The 25,322-nt window shown below is 46.6% G+C and overlaps 4 protein-coding genes across 5 annotated transcripts; 1 reads left to right on the top strand and 3 right to left on the bottom strand.

The window, feature by feature from the left end:
* Positions 1-348: 348 nt before the first annotated feature.
* On the bottom strand, positions 349-11,209 carry wipf2a (WAS/WASL interacting protein family, member 2a). 2 transcript variants are annotated; one of them, XM_089006450.1, is made up of 8 exons: positions 11,017-11,209; positions 10,664-10,788; positions 5,982-6,123; positions 5,618-5,900; positions 3,870-4,481; positions 1,939-2,187; positions 1,761-1,862; positions 349-1,690 (listed from the first exon to the last, which is right to left on the bottom strand). In XM_089006450.1, the coding sequence occupies exons 3-8, from the start codon at positions 6,042-6,044 to the stop codon at positions 1,647-1,649; spliced, it is 1,353 nt and encodes a 450-aa protein (XP_088862576.1). In that variant the 5' UTR covers positions 6,045-6,123; positions 10,664-10,788; positions 11,017-11,209; the 3' UTR covers positions 349-1,646. The 2 variants fall into 2 exon arrangements, with proteins under 2 accessions (XP_088862576.1, XP_088862577.1); XM_089006451.1 differs by having other exon boundaries at positions 5,618-5,695; positions 5,768-5,900; positions 10,664-11,207.
* A 761-nt stretch (positions 11,210-11,970) lies between these two features.
* On the top strand, positions 11,971-15,502 carry mrpl21 (mitochondrial ribosomal protein L21). Its single transcript, XM_089006800.1, has 2 exons — positions 11,971-12,376; positions 13,891-15,502. Exons 1-2 carry the CDS (start codon positions 12,098-12,100, stop codon positions 14,185-14,187), a joined length of 576 nt encoding a protein of 191 aa, XP_088862926.1. The 5' UTR covers positions 11,971-12,097; the 3' UTR covers positions 14,188-15,502.
* A 2-nt stretch (positions 15,503-15,504) lies between these two features.
* LOC148892146 (UPF0669 protein C6orf120 homolog) lies at positions 15,505-16,889 on the bottom strand. The gene has a single exon (XM_089006801.1). It carries the CDS (start codon positions 16,401-16,403, stop codon positions 15,858-15,860), a length of 546 nt encoding a protein of 181 aa, XP_088862927.1. The 5' UTR covers positions 16,404-16,889; the 3' UTR covers positions 15,505-15,857.
* A 1,313-nt stretch (positions 16,890-18,202) lies between these two features.
* Positions 18,203-21,123, bottom strand: LOC148892145 (UPF0669 protein C6orf120 homolog). Its single transcript, XM_089007028.1, has 2 exons — positions 21,023-21,123; positions 18,203-19,169 (listed from the first exon to the last, which is right to left on the bottom strand). Exon 2 carries the CDS (start codon positions 19,113-19,115, stop codon positions 18,570-18,572), a length of 546 nt encoding a protein of 181 aa, XP_088863154.1. The 5' UTR covers positions 19,116-19,169; positions 21,023-21,123; the 3' UTR covers positions 18,203-18,569.
* Between the last annotated feature and the right edge of the window lie 4,199 nt (positions 21,124-25,322).

Raw genomic sequence — 25,322 nt, 5'->3', positions numbered from 1 at the left:
ATAGCTCTGATAAACACTACAAATACGTAAAGTTATAAAGTAAACTAGACACACACACATATAAGATAAATGCTTATAGATATAGCAGATAAAATTATTCAAACTTGCAGCGTCTGTGCTCTAAAAATGTCAGTCACATTGAAGCTCAGCAAGTTGTAAAACCATCACGTTCCAATCTTGCCTCCCTCTGTCACCTCATCAAAAATACAAAGCGTTTAGCAAAGGGCCGGTCTCGAGTAATCTCAGTTAACACTGCCAGTGAATGCAGTGGCGTTAATGTATTTTAATACCATTTCATCTGAAAAACCACATTACAATAAAAAAATAAAGACTGGCATAATCTAAGTCCCCTTTTCCCCAACAGGAATATATTTATTGAAAATATTTTCAAGTGATAAAAAGATGGCTGATGAAACAGAAAAAAAAACAGCAAAGGGTGTCAAAGGTGACACCAGCGTGACCCCGAAGACAACATCATGCTAGTTCACTGCCCCCACCCCCCTCAGCGCCGTCACCCCCCACCTTACAATTTAACCTCTATGACACTCTTTTGTACAGCACAAAAATAGATCAATGCTCACTAGGATGATCAGATTCTAGGGGTTAAATATACATTTGTAAATAGAACTGATATTTTTTTTTCTCATCAACTTAGCACGGGTACCATTGCGGGACAAAATGCATGTAAGGCAACTTGATGAGCAGCGGGAGGCGCTGCTTTCAAATGTTTTTTTTTTCCAGAAGCAAAATTCACAGCTCAACCGCGTGCGTACACGTGCGTGCTTGTGTTTATTTTCCTATGAAGCTTCATGATAGTTAAATCTTTGACATTCTCATGGCACTTGAGTGTTTCTTTCTTTCCGATATCAACATAGATGTATCATTCTAGATCTATATCTATATAGCGACGACGACCTGTACAAATTCTTGCATAGTAAAAGCAGCTGATGCTCACTTCCTGTGTGATGATTGACAGACCCCCCGCCCCCCATCCTTTTGACGGTCAAGTGGAAGCCTGTTCTATAACGTCATTCCACAGTCGTGGTCCCCCCCCGCCGCAAGTATAAAAACGGGCGGTGTGCAACATGAAAACAAGATAACTACCGCCCCCCGCCCCCAGTAACGTTAAGAAGATCAGAAGACCGGGTGCAAACAAAAACACCCCAACAGCGTTCTGGAATGTGAAGCTGAAAAAGCAGGCAAGATGTCCGTCAAAGTGACTGTTTTGGTGCAATGGCTTCATTTAAGCTCCGCCCACCTTTGGCACTTGTAGGGGGACGTTTCAAGCGCCTCCAACAAAATTAAAAGGGGGAGGAAAAAAAAAACACGCAAGATTGTGTAGGGGGTGCGTCCCATTTAGATAAACGCTGGCATGGCACGGGACAAAAGACCAAAAAAAATGGTCGTAAAAGAGGGAATGAGCAGTTGTGGACGCTTGTTGAGTCAGTTTTTTTGGTCCTCAAATGTGAAAGAAAATGCAAACGTCAAAGAGTCTCATGAGATTTTTTTCACACATGGCTGCTGCTTTGTGTATTTTGTGTGTGTGTGTGTGTGCGCGTGCGTGCACTCCCCCACCACCACCACCACCACCACCACCACCACACCAGAAGAGACAAGACGCCGGCGGCTGATAAGTTCTTTGAGGTTCACCTTCCCACTGGAGGAGCAGGGGGGGCTCCTCGCAAAATGCCTGAAAAAAAAAAAAAAATGTCACACTCATGGACCCCATGAATGAATTGGGGGGGGGGGGCTCAACCTACCCTTGCCGCTCTTGCTGGGGTAGACCTTGTTGAAATGGCGATACTCCTCCGGGGGAGGGAGGTCCTCCATGGGGTGGAAGTTGAACTTGGATTCAAAATCATCTAGAGCAGCAAAAAAAAGAAGACGGGTCAGCACGGAGACACTGTGGGGGGGGCGAAGCGGCTGGGGGGCACTCACCCAACATGGACTTTGAGGGCGTGGACATGGAGGAGTGTCCGTTCCGAATGGGCGGGGGCGGCGGCGGGGGGCCAGCCGGCGTGCGGGAGGATGAGGACGAGATGGAAGACGAGGAGGAAGACGAGGACGGTGGCGGCGGCGGCCTGGTAACGCGGCCTGCCGGCTCTGAGCTTTGGCCGCGGTATGGCGGCGGGGGAGGGGGGGCATCCCGGTTGCCGTTGCGGGCGCCCGATGGTGGCGCCTGGGGGGCTGTGGACAAGGCATGGTGAGAGGGTGAAAATGAGACGTCTGCAAGACATTTTGATCAGCAAGTCGAGGCCTGCCAGTGTTGGACACGCCCCTCCTCCCCCATAAATAAAAAGCAAGATGGCGAACGGTTGCAACTTGCACGCCGCATTCCAGCCTCGACTGTTTTTTTTTCTCCGCGTGTGCTGACGAACGCGGGCATGGCGGGACGCCGGTAGTGTTTGCAAAGCTTCGATTTGGGGGCAAGCGCGATGGCAAAGATACACAAATTAATCGATCAATATCGAATTAGCCGGCTAGCTGAGCATGGAATTTCACCAGTTTCATTTGCTTTGGTGGGCCGAATAAAATGATGTGGTGGGCCACATTTGGCCCCCGGGCCTTGACTTTTACACCTGGCATTAGCGGCTTAGCTGAATAGAAAGACAACTAGGTAGCTCGTTCGATTGCTAGCTACCTCGCTCGCTCACTAGCTAGTAAGCTCGATATGTGAGCATGGAATTTCACCAGTGTGATTTGCCTTGGAGGGCCAAATAAATGAGGTGGTGGGCCAAATTTGGTCCCTGGGCCCTGGCTTGGACACCTGTAATGTAAGGGATTAGCCAACTCGCTGAATAAAAAGAGAGCTAGCTAGCTCGATGGGCTAGCTCGAAAGATGAGCATGGAATTGCACAAGTTGTATTTGCTTTGGCGGGCCAAATAAAATGAGGCGGCGGACCAGATTTGGCCCCCGGGCCTCATATTTGACACCTGTGATGTAAGGCATTTGCCAGCTAGCTGAATAGAAACAAAGCTAGCTAGCTCGATGGCAAGTTGACCGACTTGAGACAAGTACATGAAGCATATAAATAACGAGATGGGCTCTTCCGGTGAGTGCAATCGAGTCCAACATGATAGCAGATAGACACAATCGTGACCATAACCGATAAGAAATCAATCATAAATAGTGCGGGCCTTGACTTTTGCACCTATGATGTCAGGCATTAGCCAAAAAGCTGAATAAAAAGAGATCTAAGTAGCTTGTTGGACGGTTAGCTAACTCACTAGCTAGCTCAATCGCGATCTAGCCTGTTAGCTAGCTAGGACGATGAGCATGGAATGTCATCAGTTTCATTTGCTTTGGCGGGCCGAATAATATGATGTGGCGGACCAGATTTGGCCCCCGGGTCTTGACTTTCACATCAGCATTAGCTAGCTAGCTGAATAGAAAGCGTACTAGGTAGCTCGTTCAACTGCTAGCTAGCTATCTCGCTCGCTAGCTAGCTCGAAAGATGAGCATGGAATTGCGCAAGTTGGATTTGCCTTGGAGGGCCGAATAAAATGAGGTGGCGGGTCAAATTTGGCCCCCGGGCCTCGACTTTGACATCAGATGTCAGGCATTAGCCAGCTAGCTGAATAGAAAGAGAACTAGGTAGCTTGTTCGATGGCTAGCTACCTCACTAGCTAGCTCAATTGTTATCTAGCCTGGTAGCTAGCTAGCTCGATAGATGAGCATGGAATTTCACCAGTTTCATTTGCTTTGGCGGGCCGAATAAAATGAGGTAGCGGGCCAGATTTGGCCCCCGGGCCTTGAATTGGACACTCATGCTTTAAGCCCCTCCCCCGGAGCCCTTTGGCTTCTGCTTTTTGCGAGTACAACAAATACGACAGTTGCCAAATGTGAAGCGGCACTCGGCGGGCGTTACCTGTTCTGCGGCCCGGCGGCTCCCTGGCGGGGGGCGGCGGGCGCCCGCCCGGCGGGGACGGCGAAGAGGTGAGCGGCGGTGGGGGGGCGTGGTTGCGCCCGTGCGCCGCGTGCTTCTTGGTCAGGGAGTTGTGCCTCTGCGGCAGCTCGGGGGCGCCACCGCCGTCCGTATGGCCCGGACCGTTGGAGAGCGACGTGTGAACCCTGTAGGGCGGTGGGGGTGGCGGCGCCGAGGACCCACCGGCGGGGGGCCGGCTCGAAGACAGGGCATTCTTGAGGGCGTTGGAAGGGGCGGGACCTCGGTTGGGCGTGGGCGGCAAGGGCTTCTGGGCCGAGGAGGAGGCGGGCGCCGCGATCTTCAGGTTGGGCGCCGGCGGGGCGTTGCCGCGACCGCCCCGGCTGAAGGGCGGCGGGGGCGGGGGGGCCGACGTGCTGTGCTTCATGCCGCCGGCGCCGTGGGGGCGGCTGATGTCAGGCAGGGACGGCCGGTGCGAGCGCTGGTGCTCAGGCGGGGACGGCGAGGCCGAGCGGCCCGATGGCGGCCGGGGCGCCGATGGCCGCGACCCCGGCGGCCTCAGGGCCGAGCGGCCCACCGAGCCGCCCGAAGAACCGTCTGAGGGACCACAAAGAGCAATGTCAGGTGACACAAAGGCCGACGGCAAGATGATGCGACTTCCTGTAGCATTAAAACCTCATCATCAAAACCCCTACATTGGCTTACAAACTTAATTGGTTCCCAGACAGTTTAAAAGTGCGAAAAGTGTGTATCCCAAAAATTAATTTCCCATAGGAAACCATAAAAATGAAAATAATCCGTTCCCAGGTCCCCATAAAACATGATTTTCTACAAAATAAGCCGTAAAACTACAAAACATAGACCTTATTTTATGTATAATAATTGTGCTATTGTATTGTAATGAAAGAAATACACTGCAATGTATAATAAAGTCATTTTATTGACATTTGTGATGGTCCTTCATGGCTTGATGGAACGGGGTGGGAGGTCGGAGGGAGGGAATTGCTGTTTGGAAGGAGAGTCACATTCCATAAGGACTGTAATTCAAGAAATAAACTGTACGGTATAATAAAGTGGTTTTATTGACCTTTGTGATGGTCATTGATGGAATGGACTGGCCGGTTCAGCATTAAACACTTGATGAGGAACGTAGCCTTCTTATTTCACCATCTTGAGGAATGATCCCTTGGAGTTGCTTTCTGTGCGATAATTTTAGCTAGTTCCTCATCAATTGTGTTCTGTTTAACTGGGTTGACAGCTTTTTGCATCAAGTGTACAGTTGGCTTGTGCGGGTTATTTGTGGAGCCTGATTGATGGGATGTTTTAACCTTGCAGTCTACACTATGCCATTGAACTATCAAAGTTGAAACAAGTCCAAACTTCACTCTTTTCTATCTATTTTCTCACTCTCTTTCTGTCATCTGCCTATCTATTTAATGTTTAACCCCCCCAACTGCTGCATTCTTGACCAATCACGTGGCTTTAACCAAAGACTGGGGGCGGGGAATAGAGGACAAAAACAAGTCGGCTGCCATTTTCTTGTTCGGAGAACGGGCTCGTTCGCGAACGATACATCACTCATTGTGACGCTCCGTGTGTATCCCAAAAAAATAGTTCGTATGCCAAGGTTAAATTTTCATAAATTTAACGTTCGTAAACCAAAAAGTTCGTAAGCCAAGGGGTTCGTAAAACAGAGGTATCACTGTACGTGAAAGTAAAAAGGTGATTTTGACCTCCGGCTGCCCGTAGCTTTGGCACAACCCCCTGGAAAAGCCCCCCCATCCCCATCGCACCGCCGCCTCCGCTGGATTCTGTCAAGAGACAAAATGGATGCCGCTCAGACGGGAAAGCGGCAACATGACCTCTGACCCGTCGCCGCTCACTTTCCAGGACGGGGGCGCTGCGGTCGTTGACCACGCCCACTTTCTTCAGCCTGGCTCCCTTGTGGATGTCGGACAGCAGGGCCCCGCGACCTTTGGCCTCCGACGAGCTCAGCTTGGGGGGGGTGGTGTTGGCCTGCCGGAGAGAGATGCGGGGGGTTGGGGGGGGTGTCACCACCTGGGAGACCGAAGGGGGTAGGGAGGAGCGTTCACTTACCGTGTGGAAGGTCGGGGGAGGCGGGGGACCCGGAGGGGGCGGCGGAGGGGGGGGAATGGGCATTCTGTCCCTCTGGCGTAGGTCACTTGGCCTTGTCGACGGACGCCGCAGGTCTTAGTGGCCCCGCTGCCGAGATCGGCTCCTATAGAAAAACACACGGGGTGGGGGGGCATTACACGCCAAAGCTAGCTATCCAGCTATCTATCTATTAGATATCTATCAGCTAGCTAGTTAGCTGGCTATCTATTAGACATCAATTAGCTAGCTAGCTAGGTAATAGATAGCTATTCCTGTTTTTAACACTAGCAGCAAATGAGTTTCTCTGACCAAAAACAAAAAGCTAGCTAGCTAATAAATGGCCAATAGATAGTCAACTACACTTGTATGCTCGGCTGGACAGCAAGGAAGGCGAGACTGATCTTTACAGGCTGGCGAGACAGAGAGACAAAGATGGTAAGGACCTGCAGCAGGTTCGGGTGATTAAGGATAGAGATGGCAATGTATTAACAGGTGCCAGTAGTGTGATGGCAAGATGGAAAGAGTACTTTGGAGAATTGATGAATGAGGAAAATGAGAAGGAACATAGAGTAGAAGACGTGACTGTTGTGGACCAATACGTAGCAAACATTAGCAAGGATGAAGTGAGGAGGGCGCTGAAGAGGATGAAGGGAAAGGCACTGGGGCCTGATGATTTACCAATCGGGGTATGGAAGTGTCTTGGAGAGGTGGCGGTGGTGTTCCTGACTGGGTTATTCAACAAGATCTTAGATGGTGAACGAAGTGTACTCGTGCCCATTTTTAAGAACAAAGATGTGCAGAGTTGTACTAACTACAGAGGAATAAAGTTGATGAGCCATACAATGAAACTCTGGGAAAGAGTAGTCGAAGCTAGACTAAAAGCAGAAGTGAACATTTGTGAGCAGCAGTATGGCTTCATGCCAAAAAAAAGAGTACAACAGATGCAGTGTTTGCTTTAAGAATGCTGATAGAGAAGTACAGAGAAGGTCAGAAGGAACTGAATTGTGTCTTTGTAGATCTGGAGAAAGCGTATGACAGGGTGCCCAGAGAAGAGCTGTGGTATTGCATGAGGAAGTCTGGAGTGACGGAAAAGTATGTCAGAGCGGTCGGTGCAAGACATGTATCATGACTGTAGGACAGTTGTGAGGTGTGCTGTTGGTGTGACGGAGGAATTCAAGGTGGAGGTGGGACTCCACCAGGGGTCAGCTCTGAGCCCCTTCTTGTTTGCTATGGTGATGGACAGGCTGACAGACGATGTTAGACAAGAATCTCCTTGGACCATGATGTTTGTAGATGACATTGTGATCTGTAGCGAGAACGGGGAACAGGTGGCGGAGAAACCAGAGAGATATGGAGATATGCCCTGGAAAGGAGAGGAATGAAGATCAGTCGCAGCTAGACGGAATATATGTGTGTGAATGAGAGGGATCTAAGTGCAAGAGGGATGCTACAGGGAGAAGAGATAAAGAAGGTGGAGGATTTTAAGTACTTGGGGTCAACTGTCCATAGCAATGGAGAGTGTGGAAAACAGGTGAAGAAGCGTGTCCAGGCAGGCTGGAGCGGCTGGAGAAAATGTCAGGTGTGATAGAAGGGTTTCAGCTAGGATGAAAGGAAAAGTGTATAAAACCGTGGTGAGACCAGCCATGATGTTTGGACTGGAGACAGTGCCGCTGAAGAAAAGACAGGAAGCAGAGCTGAAGATGTTGAGGTTTTCTCTGGGAATGACGAGGTTGGATAGGATCAGGAATGAGTACATTAGAGGGACAACTTATATTAGAGGCTTTAAAGAGAAAGTCAGAGAGGCCAGACTGAGATGGTTTGGACATGTCCAGAGGAGAGAGAGTGACTATATCGGCAGAAGGATGCTGAGCCTTGAACTGCCAGGCAGGAGACCGAGAGGAAGACCGAAGAGGAGGTTTATGGATGTGGTCAAAGAGGACATGAAGGTAGCTGGTGTGAGAGAAGAGGATGCACAAAACCGGGATAGATGGAGGACATTGATTCGCTGTGGCGACCCCTGAGGGGAAAAGCCGAAAGGAAAAGAAGAAGAAGAAGAAGAGATAGTCAACTACCTAGCTAGCTGGCTAGTTATTAGTCATCTATTAGCTATCTAGCTGGCTATTTTTTAACTCGCCAGCTGGCTATATACTAGCCATCTATCCAGCCAGCTGGCTATCTATTAGCTATCTATCCAGCTAGCTGCCTATCGATTAGATAGCTAGCGAGCTAATAGATAGCTAGTACCTTTTTTCACACTAGCCGCAAATGAGTTTCTCTTACCAAAAATAAAAATCTAGCTAGCTAATAGATGGCCAGCTAACTAGCTAGCTAATAGATATCCAATAGATACCTAGCTAAGTGGATATCTATGTATTGGCCATCTATTAGCTATCTAGCTAGCTAACTGGTTATCTATTAGCTATCTATAACCTACTTAGCTATCCATTTGCTATATATTACCTAGTTAGCTAGCTGGCTACCTATTAGCTAGCTAGCTAGGTAATAGATAGCTATTACCTTTTTTAACACTAGCGGCAAATGAGTTTCTCTGACCAAAAATAAAAAGCTGGCTAGCTAATAGATGGCTAATAGATAGCCAGCTACCTAGCTAGCTATCTACTGGCAATCTATTAGCTATCTATCTAGCTGGCTGGCTATCTATTAGGTATCTATTAGCTAGCTGGCTATCTATTAGTTGTCTTTTAGCTAGCTAGCTTTTTATTTATTTGAGCTATTCCGGGTTGAGTGAACGCTGCCACATGTGGCTGTCGCTTCTCACCCACAGAAAAACTGATCCTGTGACTGTAAAGTGACCTTGAGAGTTTTGAAAGACGCTTAGAAATTAAATGGATTATTATTATGATTATTATCATATAGCTCAACCAGCAATCAATCCAATCTGAGGCGTTTTCCACACGCTCAGACTCGGTTCAGATCTCCGCATCTCCCCAAACAGGTTTCGTTTTTTTTCCCTTGGCCTGCGCTCTGTGGAATCCGGCCCAGCCAGCTGCTGGTGAGGGCAACGAGGCGCGCGCGCTCGAGCACAAACTCGGTAACCGTCAATACATTTCCGCCCCTATTCCAAACAGACCTTGCCATTTTGCTCACATCAAGTCCAAGATGACGCCCGAGTCGGCAGCCGTCGGCAAGTGTTTTTGTGTTTTCTTTTGTCACTTTGTGTTGTTGTTTTTCAGCATTTTTAGCTACCATATGGCTGCTGAAGTAACTCAAATAGATAGCAAGCGAGCTAGCTTGCAAATAGATAGCTAATAGCTAGCGAATAGATAGCCAATAGCTAGCGAATAGATAGCAATTAGCTAGCGAATAGATAGCTAATATGTAGCGAATAGCTCGCGAATAGATAGCTAATAGCTCGCGAATAGATAGCTAATAGCTAGCGAATGGATAGTTAATACCTTGTGAAGAGATAGCTGATACCTAGCGAATAGATAGCCAATACCTAGCGAATAGATAGCTAATAGCTAGCTAGCTATATAGCTAATAGATACAGTAACAACAATAATAATAATAATACATTTAATTTGGATTGGATTTCCGTTTATTAGTCTCGCAGTGAAGAAATTTACATTTCACAGCAGCAAAGTGATGATTTCTAAGCACCTTTCGAAACTCAAGGACACTTTACAGTCACTGGATTTTTTGTGCAGGTGAGCAGTAGCTAGCTAAATAGCTAGACAGCCAGCTAGATAACAAGATAGCGAGCTAATAGATTTTCAACGTCTCGAATGAGGTCAACTGAAGACGCATAGCTGATGGCTTGCCTACATCTGCTCAATTAATAATAATAATAAAAATAATAATTATTATTATTATTGGATTTGCCTTTATTCGTCTCGCAGTGGATAAATTTACATTTCATTTCACAGCAGCAAAGTTATGAAAGGAATGAAATAAATATATGACTAATAATAATAATACATATTACTTCCTCGGCTGTGTTCCACGATAGTGGCAACCTTTCCAGCAGCTCCCGTATTTTGTTTTTCTACTTCTTCCTTTCCTCTTCCTTCCACAACTTTGCTGCTGTGACATGTCAGTTTCTCCACTGTCACACAAATAAAGACTCATATAATGTAATGTTTGGAGAGGGGCTGTTAACAGTTCGGAGTCGTGACACCAATTAAAATGTCATTGGAGACTAAAGTACATCAAGTTTACTAGCTTGGTCTTCACCAAACGAGGCCTAGCTGCACTACTTCATGCGTTTGATGAAGCGATGTTGACAAGAGCCAATGAGGCCCGCCAGTCGCCCCCTGCAGGCCCGCCAAGAGACGGCAGGCAATCGCAGACACACGGAAGTCGTGCTTTTAAATACGTTCAAGCAAGCGGCCGCCCTTTCATTAAGATTATAATTAAAAACACGAGCAAAGTTAGAAGGCGGTTGACAGGTGCGAATGGCCGAGTCCACCCGAGCCTCTTTTCGGGGCAATTTGGAAGGCCTCAATGGCGCCAAAGTGTCGCCACCAACACAAGTGGCAACTGCTGTCTTCTCGACGCCAAATCACGATTTCACCATGTCAATATTTCACTTTGACTGCGTCATTTGAAAATGTTTCAAACCGGTTCAACTCATCCGACGGACCTGGCTTTCACTTTAGCGTCATTAGTTATTTTCTAGGAAAGTTAGCCCCATGTTTACTCACCCAAACTCGACGAAGAGGCGGTAAGGCGACGTCGCCGAAAACAACATGAATGGCGGGGGGAGTCTCCTTGAGGCAAATCCTTCGTTCAGTTAGTAGGCGGAGGATCAAATGTTCAAGACAGGTTGCTGGAAACGACAAAAAACCCACACCGATACGAGCGATCCGGTTAGCCGGTTCACGACGCCTCCTGAGCTTCGCGCTCCACCCGAGGGGCTAATCGTCCGTAATAGTCTGCGATGGCAGCTAGCAGGTTAGCCTCGAAGCTAACGCACTAAAGTGAAGCAGCCCGCTTAGCATGTAGCCGTTTACTTTCAGTTGTCAGCGGCCGGCAGCGACTAAATTCGGCAACGAACCAGTCGTTTTCCTCCTTTGCGGGAGGAGGCGCAGGATTCCGCGGTCGGTCGCTTTCGAGTCTTTGAAATGGAAAACTTGTGAAGAGCACAGTTAACGGCTTCGCGCAGCCATCCCGTTTGGCTGTTTTGGGTTAATGCACTTGCTTTCTCACGCAGCAGGCTTCGTTATCATTATCAACAAGCCCGGAAACGAAGCCAGCGACACAAAATGGAGGGAGGCGGTAGCTATGCCGTCGGTGCGTTCGCAGGCCGCGGACACCGGAGCAACGAAGGCTCACGACAATGTTCAAACTCAGGTGTGACGAGACCAAGTCGAAGCAAGGTTGACCAGTCCCCAAATGACACATGCCGTGTTTTGGTTTTTGATTTGAACGAGGTTTCGGTACAACACCAAATGTGGTGTATTGTGCCCATTCCATTGAACTATCTCGTATTTTTGTTAATGTGTCAGTTGTGACACATTTTGTCGGTCGCTTGACAAAATCACAACAAACACTATATAAACGCGTGAAAGCTACACCCAGAGTATGCGGATTATGCATCTTTCAGGTGTGTTGGAACGTGAGCAAGGTTAATTCACCACTCCATATAAAACGCAACTGCTATGAACGCAACGCTCGCTGGGACAAGTGTTGCCGACGCATGCGCAGTTTCAACCAACGTATGGACAGAGATCCTATTCTGTCCCAAAATACTCGACAAAAGACTTTCCGACTCCACCGTCCATATTCATTTTTTAATGCGACTAGTGAATATTATCCGGCCGGTATATAGTATTTGGGTGCTTGTGGCGCCGTATGTGACCAAACTGACGGATTATTGTTTGAAAATACGTCTAACCAAGGTTGAGCGACAGGTCCAAACGATTTCCGGCACATTTACGACAGAAACCATTTGGGCAAAACATAAACACGTTTGGTGTAGAATTAGGAATATCTGTATGATAAAGATGACAAACTACAAATCGTAATGTCTTTATAGACACAACACATTTCCTTTTTTTCTGGCCCAAAAAGAACACGGTGACCATCGTCAATCCTCCTTTAGAGAACATCTCCGATCGAGACACTTTCCGGTAAACATGGCGCTGATGGCGACCCTGCGAGGTACATGGCGCCTGTTGACGTCGGGACCCCGGGTTATTTCTCCCGTCGCCGCCCGCTCACAGAGCTCAGCTAGCGGCCACCCGGTGCCTCTGACCTCGCTGTCCAAACCTCCGTGGCCGGAGTTTCGGCCAGTGCCGGAGGACGAGCAGCGTCGGCAGCACGCCGCCCTGACGAGCGCCGTCAACCGGCTGATCGAGCAAAATGACTTTGGCCGCCTCTTCGCCGTCGTGCACTTCGCTGGCCGCCAATGGAAGGTGATTTATTTGGGGGACAAACACCAAAATTTCAAAATTAGAACAAATGTTTGAATTCCGAGTAAGTTTCCAGGCCAGACGGTCAGGAAATGGTCGGTGAGGTGAATTCTGACGTTTCGTTCAAGCCAAAATAGTGCTTCGTTGTGCCAAAGAACTGCGTTGAGTGAGTTGAGGAGCATTATGCAGGCACAAAGGGGGTAGCGTGTCATCTTGTGTACTTTTATAATAATAATAATAATACATTTCATTTTTGGCGCCTTTCAAAACTTTCGAGATCACTTTACAGTTGCAGCATCGTTTTTTTTCTGCGGGTGAGCAGCGCAGCCGCATGCGCCACCGTTCACTCAACCCAGAAGTAACTCAAATAGATAGAAAGCTAGATAGCTAGCTAGCTAATAGCCAGCTAGACAGTTAGCTAACTAGCTAGATAGCCATATAGCTAAAGCTAGGTGAAAAAAAACATTTTAAGACTACATCAACATTCAATACAGCGTTAGACAACACGTTGCCCTCTCTTCTTTCATCAGAAAAAAAGGAGTTAATTCCTAAATTATATGGTTCTGGAGTTATCTGCCTTGAAATGGGGACAGGTGTAAAACATACAATACATCCATATTGATTTATTCAGTGCTTAAACAACAACTGAAGCTGTAACAAAGCGCTAACATGGACAAAAGGGAAACGCTGCCCCCTCATGGAAAAGATTAAACATTGCCAGAGGCCACAGTCAGCGCTTTATCGGCACCTAAGCATGAATAAACAAATTCGGGAATGGCGCTATCTGGCTAGCTAACTATTAGCTATCTGGCTAGCTAACTGTTGGATATATAGCTATATAACTAGCTAACGATATATTAGCTAGCTAGCTTTTCATCTGAGTTACTTCCGGGTTGAGTGAACGCTGACACGTGTGACTGCTGCTGCTCACCCACAGAAAAACCTTTCCTGTGACTGTAAAGTGACCTTGAGAGTTTTGAAAGGCGCTTAGAAAGAGGACTCCACGTGGCTTGTAGCGGTTTGCTTGTAGCGTTTGCTTTATTGAATAAAACAAACATTTGATTTGAAAAAAAAACCCTTTTTTTCTTGAAGTTGTCGGCCACCTGGGCCGAGACGTTTTGAAAGTTGTACGCCTGACGTAAAAGTTGTACTCCGCTAGCTATCTAGCTATTTAGCTGGCTACCTAGCTAGCTATTTATTTGCTGTCTAGCTAGCGAGATATCTAGCTAGCTGGCTAGTTTTCTGTCTATTGGATTTACTTCCTTCCGGGTTGCGTGTATGCTGGCGCGTGTGGCTGCCGCTGCTCACCCGCAGAAAAACTTATCCTGTGACTGAAAAGTGACCTTGAGAGTTTTGAAAGGCGCTTATAAATGAAATTGATTATTATTATTATACAGGCACAGCGGGGGTGGCGTGTCATCTTGTGTACTTTTAGTTCGAAGGAACTATGTTGAGGTGAGTTTGACGAAAATAAAAGCACCAAGTGACGTCGGGGCGTTGTTCGGTCTGTCCCGCAGGTGACCGACGAGGACCTGATTCTGCTGGAGAACCACGTGCAGGCAGCGTGCGGCGATCGGCTACGTCTGGAGAAGGTGCTCCTGGTGGGGGGGCGCCACTTCACGCTAGTGGGCCGGCCACTGCTGGCCAAGGAGCTGGTGCGCGTGGAAGCCACCGTGCTGGAGAAGACGCAGTCGTGGCCCAAAGTGCACATGCGCTTCATCAAGCGCCGACGCTTCCAGCGCAAGAAAATGGTCGTGCAACCGCAAACCGTGCTCAGGATCAACAGTGTGCGGCTGGCGCCGGCGCTCACGTGACAAACCCCAATTTCCTGATTTCCTTGTGAAGACAAAGCTATTACGCAAAGGATTCAGCTAACTCGTGCTAGCGCTCCCATGTTACGAAAGAAGTTGAGCCTGCACGTGACATCATTCTACATTTGTAAAGTGTCCTTGAGAGCTTTGAAAGCCGCTTAAAATAAAATGTATTATTATTATCACATCACTTAAATCACAGGTGTCAAAGTCAAGGCCCTGGGGCAAAATCCGGCCCGCCACACCATTTTGTTCGGCCCACAAAAGCAAATTTAACTTGTGAAATTCCATGATGCTAAGCTAAAGTACCAACAAAAAAAATGTAATTGTCGTATATACAGGTAACATCCGACTTACGACGGAGTTCCGTTCCGACCAAACGGTCGTAAGTCAAAATGGTCATAAGTTGAAATCTTTTCAAAATGTTGAATAGAGACCGGAGGCTGACTCGCAAACTCCCCCGCTGATGCCATCACCTGGTTGATTGCCGTGCGAGAGTAAGATGCTGGCTGGCCAAAATTGTCATATGCGTTGCCGGCCTGCTAGCGCGTTGCGGTGTCAGGCATAGAATTACAATTTTTAAAATAGGGTCTGGTGGTCGTAAGGATGGTTGTAAGTCGAATGTTACCACAAGAACAGTCATTATTTATGACTTCAAATTTGAAAACTTGTAATTTATCAATTTGTTGTGGATGAAACCTTATAATAATAATAATACATTTAATTTCTAAGCGCCTTTCAAAACTCTCAAGGTCACTTTAATCACAGGATAAGTTTCTCTTTGGTTGAGCAGCGGCAGCCACACGCGGCCAGCGTTCACTCAACCCGGAATTAACTCATATACAGTAAAGTCTCGTTATATCGATATTCTAGGGAGAAATATCGATATAACCAGGACTATCGATATATCCGACCCTGTTTGCATGTAATTTTCTCCGTGCGTGCATTGAAATAGTATCGTAATAAGCGGGACTATCGATATAACCGATATCGATATAACGAGACTTTACTGTAGTTAGAAAGCGAGCTAGCTAGCTAATAGATAGCTAATAGCTAGATGGCCAGATAGATAGCTATATAGCTAAAAGATAGCTAGCCTCTAATGGCTTCTCCAAATTCGTAACGGCCCCAGAGGAAACCGGAACTACAATGTGGCCCGTGGCAAAAAAATGACTGACACCCCTGTCCTACATCATTCAAATCGTATGAAAAATTAATGTGCTCAAGAAAAAAAATGATTTGGAATCGGTGGAAAAAAAGTGCTTACATTTGTGATTAAAATAGTGTAAAAAAAAAAAAAAAACAATTCAAAAGTCGAGCTGGTGTTTTTTGTCACTTTATTGTCCTTTAAGGACTTTTGGGTTTTAATAACAATAATACGTTTCATTTCTAAGCGCCTTTCAAAACGCTCAAGGTCACTTTACAGTCACAGGATATTTTTTTCTGTTGGTGAGCAGCGACACGCGCCAGCGTTCACTCGACCCGGAAGTAACTCAAACAGATAGAAAGCTAGCCAGTTAGCTAATAGATAGCTAGATAGCCAGCCAGATAGTTATATAGCTAATTGATAGCTAGCTCGTCAGATAGATAGCTATCTACATAGCTCGCTAGATAGATAGCATGGGTGGAACCCCGTTATTGGAGGGGGGGGGGGCGTTCCGATGTGCCCGCTTTCAAAAAAGAATCTCCAGAATGATTTCCAAAAGTCTGATGAGATTGGTCCAAAACATGGAGTCGCGGTCATCAAAGTCTGGGCGCTCTGTGGCGTCGGCCTCCCCTTGGCGGGCATCCTCAGAGCCGGCGGCGAAGGGGTCAGATGGAGTCACGGGGTCGCGATACACCCTCATCTCAAAGTCGCTGCGGCGGTGCGACGGGTGGCCGTAGACGGCCACGCCCACCGGCCGGACAAACTCTGCGGGCACGGCTACGGCGTCGCGCCCGCAGGTGACCGACTGCAGCTTGTAGGCGTCGAAAGTGGGCCTCAGCGTGGCGTCCGACACGTACAGGTCGGCGTCGCCCGTCACGCTCAACACGTGCAGGACCACCGCGCCGTGGTGGTTGAGCCGCAGGTAGCTGTAGTTGCCCGCGCCCACCTGGCCCCAGACCACGTGAAGCAGGACCCACTCGGCGGGGACGCCCGCCGCCGCGTCCTCCGGACGGCACGCCAGGCAGCGCAGCAGCACCAGGATGGCGGCGGCGGCCAAGCCGGACGCCGTCATGGCGGTCGATCGCTCGGCGGGGACGTCACACTCTGGCCGACGCCTTCGGCGCACCTGTGCAATCACATCGAGTCACTTTCTGCGACCGGCGGTGAGCATTTTTGAGCACTGGTGTCAAAGTCGAGGCCGGAGGGCCAAATCTGGCCCATCACATCATTTTATTCGGGCCCGCAAAGCAAATCACACTTGTACAGTGATACCTTGGCTCACGAACTTAATTGGTTCCCAGAAAGTGTATGTCAGGCGAAAAGTGTCTTCCAATCATTAATTTCCCATAGGAAAACATTAAAATGAGAATAATCTGTTCCCAGGTTCCCGTAAAACATCAATTTCTACTAAATAAGCCTTAAAGGACAACCGACGTCTCCGGACAAGTTGTGTCCATAATTTGTAAAATGGCTTCAAATGACTTCTACTGAGCGTATTTTACAAAGATTCCACCGCATATAGCTATATTTTACGTCTTAAGAGTCGTGCTGAATATTCCGGAAGTCTTGTTTTTGAGTTGGTGACGAGTCCATACGTGACGTCACTCAAGGAACGCCCTTGACCGAAAAAAAGGGCACATTATAGCAGTCCTTCCATCACGTCAATGCTTGTTTGGTCTGAAAACCTCGTGTTGCGCCAGAAGAGGGCGTCCAAGCTCCAAATAAGGAATTTATCACATCACTTAAATCACAGGTGTCAAAGTCAAGGCCCTGGGGCAAAATCCGGCCCGCCACACCATTTTGTTCGGCCCACAAAAGCAAATTTAACTTGTGAAATTCCATGATGCTAAGCTAAAGTACCAACAAAAAAAATGTAATTGTCGTATATACAGGTAACATCCGACTTACGACGGAGTTCCGTTCCGACCAAACGGTCGTAAGTCAAAATGGTCATAAGTTGAAATCTTTTCAAAATGTTGAATAGAGACCGGAGGCTGACTCGCAAACTCCCCCGCTGATGCCATCACCTGGTTGATTGCCGTGCGAGAGTAAGATGCTGGCTGGCCAAAATTGTCGTATGCGTTGCCGGCCTGCTAGCACGTTGCGGTGTCAGGCATAGAATTACAATTTTTAAAATAGGGTCTGGTGGTCGTAAGGATGGTCGTAAGTCGAATGTTACCACAAGAACAGTCATTATTTATGACTTCAAATTTGAAAACTTGTAATTTATCAATTTGTTGTGGATGAAACCTTATAATAATAATAATACATTTCATTTCTAAGCGCCTTTCAAAACTCTCAAGGTCACTTTAATCACAGGATAAGTTTCTCTTTGGTTGAGCAGCGGCAGCCACACACGGCCAGCTTTCACTCAACCCGGAATTAACTCATATACAGTAAAGTCTCGTTATATCGATATTCTAGGGAGAAATATCGATATAACCAGGACTATCGATATATCCGACCCTGCGCACATGTCATTTTCTCCGTGCGTGCATTGAAATAGTATCGTAATAAGCGGGACTATCGATATAACCGATATCGATATAACGAGACTTTACTGTAGTTAGAAAGCGAGCTAGCTAGCTAATAGATAGCTAATAGCTAGATAGATAGCTATATAGCTAAAAGATAGCTAGCCTCTAATGGCTTCTCCAAATTCGTAACGGCCCCAGAGAGGAAACCGGAACTACAATGTGGCCCGTGGCAAAAAAAATGACTGACACCCCTGTCCTACATCATTCAAATCGTATGAAAAATTAATGTGCTCAAGAAAAAAAATGATTTGGAATCGGTGGAAAAAAAGTGGACTTACATTTGTGATTAAAATTGTGTAATAAAAAAAAAAAAAAAACAATTCAAAAGTCTAGCTGGTGTTTTTTGTCACTTTATTGTCCTTTAAGGACTTTTGGGTTTTAACAACAATAATACGTTTCATTTCTAAGCGCCTTTCAAAACGCTCAAGGTCACTTTACAGTCACAGGATATTTTTTTCTGTTGGTGAGCAGCGGCAGCGACACGCGCCAGCGTTCACTCGACCCGGAAGTAACTCAAACAGATAGAAAGCTAGCCAGTTAGCTAATAGATAGCTAATAGCTAGATAGCCAGCCAGATAGTTATATAGCTAATTGATAGCTAGCTCGTCAGATAGATAGCTATCTACATAGCTCGCTAGATAGATAGCATGGGTGGAACCCCGTTATTGGGGGGGGGGGGGGGCGTTCCGATGTGCCCGCTTTCAAAAAAGAATCTCCAGAATGATTTCCAAAAGTCTGATGAGATTGGTCCAAAACATGGAGTCGCGGTCATCAAAGTCTGGGCGCTCTGTGGCGTCGGCCTCCCCTTGGCGGGCATCCTCAGAGCCGGCGGCGAAGGGGTCAGATGGAGTCACGGGGTCGCGATACACCCTCATCTCAAAGTCGCTGCGGCGGTGCGACGGGTGGCCGTAGACGGCCACGCCCACCGGCCGGACAAACTCTGCGGGCACGGCTACGGCGTCGCGCCCGCAGGTGACCGACTGCAGCTTGTAGGCGTCGAAAGTGGGCCTCAGCGTGGCGTCCGACACGTACAGGTCGGCGTCGCCCGTCACGCTCAACACGTGCAGGACCACCGCGCCGTGGTGGTTGAGCCGCAGGTAGCTGTAGTTGCCCGCGCCCACCTGGCCCCAGACCACGTGAAGCAGGACCCACTCGGCGGGGACGCCCGCCGCCGCGTCCTCCGGACGGCACGCCAGGCAGCGCAGCAGCACCAGGATGGCGGCGGCGGCCAAGCCGGACGCCGTCATGGCGGTCGATCGCTCGGCGGGGACGTCACACTCTGGCCGACGCCTTCGGCGCACCTGTGCAATCACATCGAGTCACTTTCTGCGACCGGCGGTGAGCATTTTTGAGCACTGGTGTCAAAGTCGAGGCCGGAGGGCCAAATCTGGCCCATCACATCATTTTATTCGGGCCCGCAAAGCAAATCACACTTGTACAGTGATACCTTGGCTCACGAACTTAATTGGTTCCCAGAAAGTGTATGTCAGGCGAAAAGTGTCTTCCAATCATTAATTTCCCATAGGAAAACATTAAAATGAGAATAATCTGTTCCCAGGTTCCCGTAAAACATCAATTTCTACTAAATAAGCCTTAAAGGACAACCGACGTCTCCGGACAAGTTGTGTCCATAATTTGTAAAATGGCTTCAAATGACTTCTACTGAGCGTATTTTACAAAGATTCCACCGCATATAGCTATATTTTACGTCTTAAGAGTCGTGCTGAATATTCCGGAAGTCTTGTTTTTGAGTTGGTGACGAGTCCATACGTGACGTCACTCAAGGAACGCCCTTGACCGAAAAAAAGGGCACATTATAGCAGTCCTTCCATCACGTCAATGCTTGTTTGGTCTGAAAACCTCGTGTTGCGCCAGAAGAGGGCGTCCAAGCTCCAAATAAGGAATTTATCAGCCTGTGGAAACGCAATACACTGTCATGTCTACAAGAGGTCGCCATTTTCTGCCTCTTTTTGGGTGAGACATTTCCCCCCCAATGTTGCCTCAAAATGGCACGGAATAAATTATTTAACCGATTACAAACATTTATGCTTTCCTCTTCAGAACTATTTGAATCATATTCATAACTGGAGGTGTAACAAGAAAGCACATTCTCCGAATCTGAAGCCATTGTTTTGATTCTCCAGCAATGCAAGATGGCTTGGCGTGACGTCACGAACTGGGGGCGGGACTTTCTGAAAATGCCCAATTCGCAGCTCAATTTTTTGCAGATTTTGAACTATCAATAAAGTTGAAACAAGTCCAAATGTCAGTGTTTTCTATCAATTTTCTCACCTTTTCCCTTTTTTTCACTTTTGTTTTTTGTTTAAAGCTCTGTCGTCTGCCTTTCCTGTTCCTAATAATAATATTATTAATAATAATAAATTTCATTTCTAAGCGCCTTTCAAAACTCCCAATGTGTAGCTCTGTGTTTCTGTAAGCCCTCCCCCGCTGCGGCTTTAACCGAAGACAGGGGCCGGGGAATAGAGGGAAAAAAAGCCGGCGGCCATTTCAGGAGCTCCAAGAACCAGCTCGTTTGCAAACGATACATCACTCATTGTGGCGCTCTGTGTGTTTCCCGAAAATTATTTTGTATGCCAAGATTACATTCTCGCGAATTTAACGTTCGTAAGGCGAAAAGTTCGTTAGCTATAGCGTTCTTAAGCCGAGGTATCACACTACCTCTTTTATAAAAATATTTTTTTGTACTCATACACATGTAAATTGACCAATCCATGTAGGGTTCGCTACATCGCGGTTTTTCGACTATGGCGGGCGGTCCCGGTCCGCATCGACCGCGATAAACGAGGGATTACTTTTATAATTGGCGTCGTCATTTGTGTGAATCCGAAATAGCAGAAGAGTCCCACACTGACTCGTCCCAGACAGTTTTGACAGCTTTTTGTCATGTGCTCACAAACAATATTTGATTTTATTTTCGTATGGAGTTTTGTTTGTGTCAACAAAACTGTTTTTGTTGGCCTTTGTCAGCTCCTTAGCAGCTAGCCGCCAAGTAGCGAAGAGTTGACATTCTGCTAAAGTCGAGAATGAAAAGGACCGCAAAACACCACCAAACCACCGACACGCAAAAGGGAGCGGGGTGCCAAGAAAAAAAACACGTCAGTTACTAACGACATTTTTCTCCCCGCTCACTTACGTGTCTTCGTGTTGTTCCTCATTTGTTTCGTGCAGCTCACGACAACCTGCTCGGTAAAGTTGCTCTTCTTCGCCGCATCACCGCCGCCATGACAAAAGCTCAGCGGCGCCCCCTCAAGGCAACTATGGCCAAAAAGAAGGAAGTGCACAGTCTTTCGCCTGTACTAGATCAACATTAAACGACAATCACAGCTTCGTTATTATTATTATTATTATTATTATTATTATTATTATTATTATTATTATTATAATAATAATAATAATAATAATAATAATAATAATAATACATTTTATTTCTAAGCGCCTTTCAAAACTCTCAAGGTCACTTTACAGTCACGGGATAGTTTTTTTTCTACGGGTGAGCAGCGGCAGCCACACGCGCCAGCGTTCACTCAACCCGGAATAACTCGAATAGATAGAAAGCTAGCTAATAGCTAGCTAATTGCTAGCCAGCTAATAGACAGCAAATAGATAGCTAGATAGCCATCCAGATAGCTAACAACAGTGTTTGAAATAACGTCTGCCTGGATGCCCGAGGCGTGTAACTTTTACGGCGGGCATACAATTTCTCTGAGGGCACAGAACCTCTCTGCTCGGGTGGCCGACAACTTTTTCCAGAAAAAAAACGAAATGTTTTTTTTTTGTTTAACAAATCAAACGTTTGCTTTATTCCGATTTCGAAATATTCATTTGGTTTGAAATTTCGGAATTTCGGTTCGTTTGGCAAATTTTAATTTCGGTTCGTTTGGCAATTGACATTCTCAGCAGCCAATCAGAAGCCTGCATCGAAAACTTTGCGCCCGGACTTTCCCGAGCGTTATCAGGTCGTGCCTTTGCATATCATTTTCAAAAGTAGACGCACAGGGAACACAATGTATTGCTTTGTGTAAGCGTGTTCGGTAAATGATACAACTTCTGGATAGAGTTGAGGTTCTTTATTAGGACGGGTGTGTTGGTTGGAGGGAGAAGGCAATTGACATGTGTGGCTCTCGTAGGCTCTCCTCAGACCGACTTTCAGCAGCGATCATGCTCCTTTGGTCTTTAGCCAGGCATCACTAGTTGAACATGCAAATACGATTTGCTCATATCATTCATTACATCTCCCTTTCTTAATTGAATTCTTTCCTTTTAACACATGTAATGAATTTAATTATGTCAGTAATTAGCAAAGTTAAACTTGAATAAAGTATTTCCAAATTTTGCAATAATAAATGAAACATTCACATGAAATATTCACATCATCTTTTCACCACATGATCACTTAGAAAAACACGTTAAATGGTTTCAATCAGTCTCTCAGGTGGTTTCACTTTCCTTGAGGATTTTCGGATCGCATGTCCTGGATTTAGAGGTGTTACAACAGTCTCTGTTAGTCTCTGTTCGTTGACCTGCTATGGTTGGTTCTTTGAGAAGATCTCGGCGGTTTCTTCTTAAAACAGCACCTTCCTCTGTCTGAATGTTGTATGACCTTAGTTGGACCTGGCGCAGAACAGTCCCTTTCTGTTACCATGTGTCTGTTTTGTCTTTGTACCGTACTTGGTCACCGGTGTGTAGTTCAGGTAGGTTCCGTGTTCCTCGGTCATGGTAGAGCTTTTGTTTTTGTTTCTGTTGTTCTTTGATCTTCCTCACTTTCTCTCCTTCCTTTGTCTTTAGCAGGTTTTCCGGGATGGGTAAGTTGGATCTCAGCACGCGTCCCATGAGTAGCTGGCGTTGTGCGATACACCAGCAAGCTCTGGTAGAAATCCGTTCCACTGTCTGTTGCCTTGTACATCAGCCGTTTCACAGTCTTGACAGAACTTTCCACCGAGGAAAATGAGGTTATGTGTTTAAAGTTCCACTCCTTCACAAATTTCCTGAACTTCTCATTGGCGAATTGTGGACCGTTATCAGAAAACACTTGGTTTGCGATCCCATTTCTAGCAAATATGGCCTTCATGCATGTTATCACTGCATCTGCTGTTGTAGCTTGCAGTCTGCAAACTTCTGGATACAGGGAGTAGTAGTCTGTGACCAAAAGAAAATCTTTACCTTGACACGAAAACAGGTCAGCATCCACCTTCTGGTATGGACTTTCTGGTTCTTGGTGTGGGTGTAGTAGTTGTGCCGGTTGATTTGCTTGATATTTGAGGCAAATTGTACATCTCGACACTTGATCTGTGATGTCTTGATTCATTCTAGGCCAGATCATCAGTTGTTGTGCTCTTTTCTTTCACTTTTCAATTCCAAGATGTCCTTCATGATTCTTTTTGAGCATTTCACTTCTCAAAGTCTTTGGAATCACAATCTTACTGCCTTTGTATACGTCCACTACAGATAACTCCATCCTATTGTCATGATCTGGTTGGCGACCAACGGGGGGGCGCTGTCGGCCCTGTCTGCAGCCTCGCAGGTGCTGGTCGTTTTAATCACTGACACTTAAAAGGACACCCGGCACGACCATCCGGTGTCGGTTCTTGTTTGTTGCATGCATTGTGTATGCTGTGCATATGTTTGTTTAACCTTGGTGGACTTTTACACTTGGATTTCTTTTGATACTTTCTTCTGTTCAGATCATTTTGATGTTTTACATTTTGTTCCTGCTGACCTTTATTTTAATACAATTTGTCAAACAACCTCCTGCTCCCTCCTGCCTGCTTTTTGGGATCCGCACCCGCCATCACCACCTCGCAAAACGTGACACCTATAGGTCCAATATTCTGCTGCGTCTGGGGACCAATTTTGTTTCACTTTGGGCCATCCATTTTTGATGATTTGTTTCAATTGATTCAGTGTCTCATCTTTGTTTGTTTCCATCCGTATAACCTCCATCTTTGCATCTGCAACTGGCAATGCACTGGTGATCATGTGTACGTAAGCTTCGACTTCTTCACCCAGTTTAGCCTTCGAGTGCTCTTTCGGGTCAACAGCTCTGGATCGCGTGTCAGCTGTATACATCAGTTTTCCAGGGGTGTATGCAACCTTCAGTGAGTAACGTTGCAGCCTGATCATCATTCGCTGTATACGGACTGGACAGACATTTAGTGGCTTTTGAAACAAACAAACACATGCACAGCATGCAATTGCAGACAAAGCATGCAGCAAACAATGAACCGACACCGGATGGTCGTGCCGGGTGTCCTTTTAAGTGTCAGTGATTAAAACGACCAGCACCTGCGAGGCTGCAGGCAGGGCCGACAGTGCCCCTCGTTGGTCGCCATCCAGATCATGACATTAAGGGCTTGTGATCAGTCTCCATGCTGATTTCTTGTGCTGACACAAATTGATGAAATCTCTCACAGGCATACGTAATGCTTGTGTTGCTTTGTGTAAGCAGGTTCGGTAAATGATAACATGCAAATACCATTTGCTAATATCATTACACACAAGAAAAATGGATAAGTGATTAGGAATCAAGCCAAAACCTCAGCCCCAGAAGAGAGACTCAAAAGAAGCTAACAAAATTTATGGACGTACATTGAGAGCATCGTGGAAAGAGGAGTTTACGTCTGCTGCAAGCCACGTAAATATTGCACGGTGCAACCTGCCGGGAAGTGTATGGACAAACGACAACTGGAGAAAAATCATCAGCAAAGGATATTTACGACAAATTAAGCAAGGGGAGCATTTGTGGTTGGTACATCAATTACTTAATTTTTAAGTGTTGTTTGGTTATATATATTCTGATTATCAATCCTTAATACTTTGCAACAATGTTTTTTTTTGTGTTTAGTCGTCTTATTGTGTTTCAAGTTGTGAAAAATCTGGGAGGCAACTTTATGGCCGGGCAGACAACTTTTCAGAGTTGTCTCCCCTGGTTGTCTGGTAACATGAGTGTTTTGTCATGAGTTTCAGACACTGATTAATAGACAGCAAATAGATAGCTAGCTAAGTAGCCAGCTAGTTAGCCTGCTAGCTAGCTAGCAAGATAGCCAGCCATATAGCTAATAGACAGCAAATAGATAGCTAGCTAGGTAGCCAGCTAGGTAGCAGCTAGTCACCCAGATAGCCAGTCAGATAGCCAGCCAGCCAGATAGCGAATAGACAACAATTAGATAGCAAATAGATAGCTAGCTTGGTAGCCAGCCAGATGGCTAATAGACTGCAAATAGATAGATAGCTAGGTAGCCAGCTAGGTAGCTAATAGCTAGCTAGCTAGCCAACCAGATAACTAATAGACAGCAAATAGCTAGCCAGTTAGGTAGCCAGCTAGTTAGCCTGCTAGATAGCTAATAGATAGCTAGCTAGATAGCCAGCCATATAGTTAATAGACAGCAAATAGATAGCACCCTGTAACACTGGAATGCAAACGTACTTTTCAAGAC

This window comes from Hippocampus bargibanti, linkage group LG10 (genome assembly GCF_051943395.1).
Source record: "Hippocampus bargibanti isolate YZ-2025 linkage group LG10, ASM5194339v1, whole genome shotgun sequence".
NCBI classification, from domain to species: domain Eukaryota; kingdom Metazoa; phylum Chordata; class Actinopteri; order Syngnathiformes; family Syngnathidae; genus Hippocampus; species Hippocampus bargibanti.
This window is presented reverse-complemented; position numbering and strand designations above follow the sequence as displayed.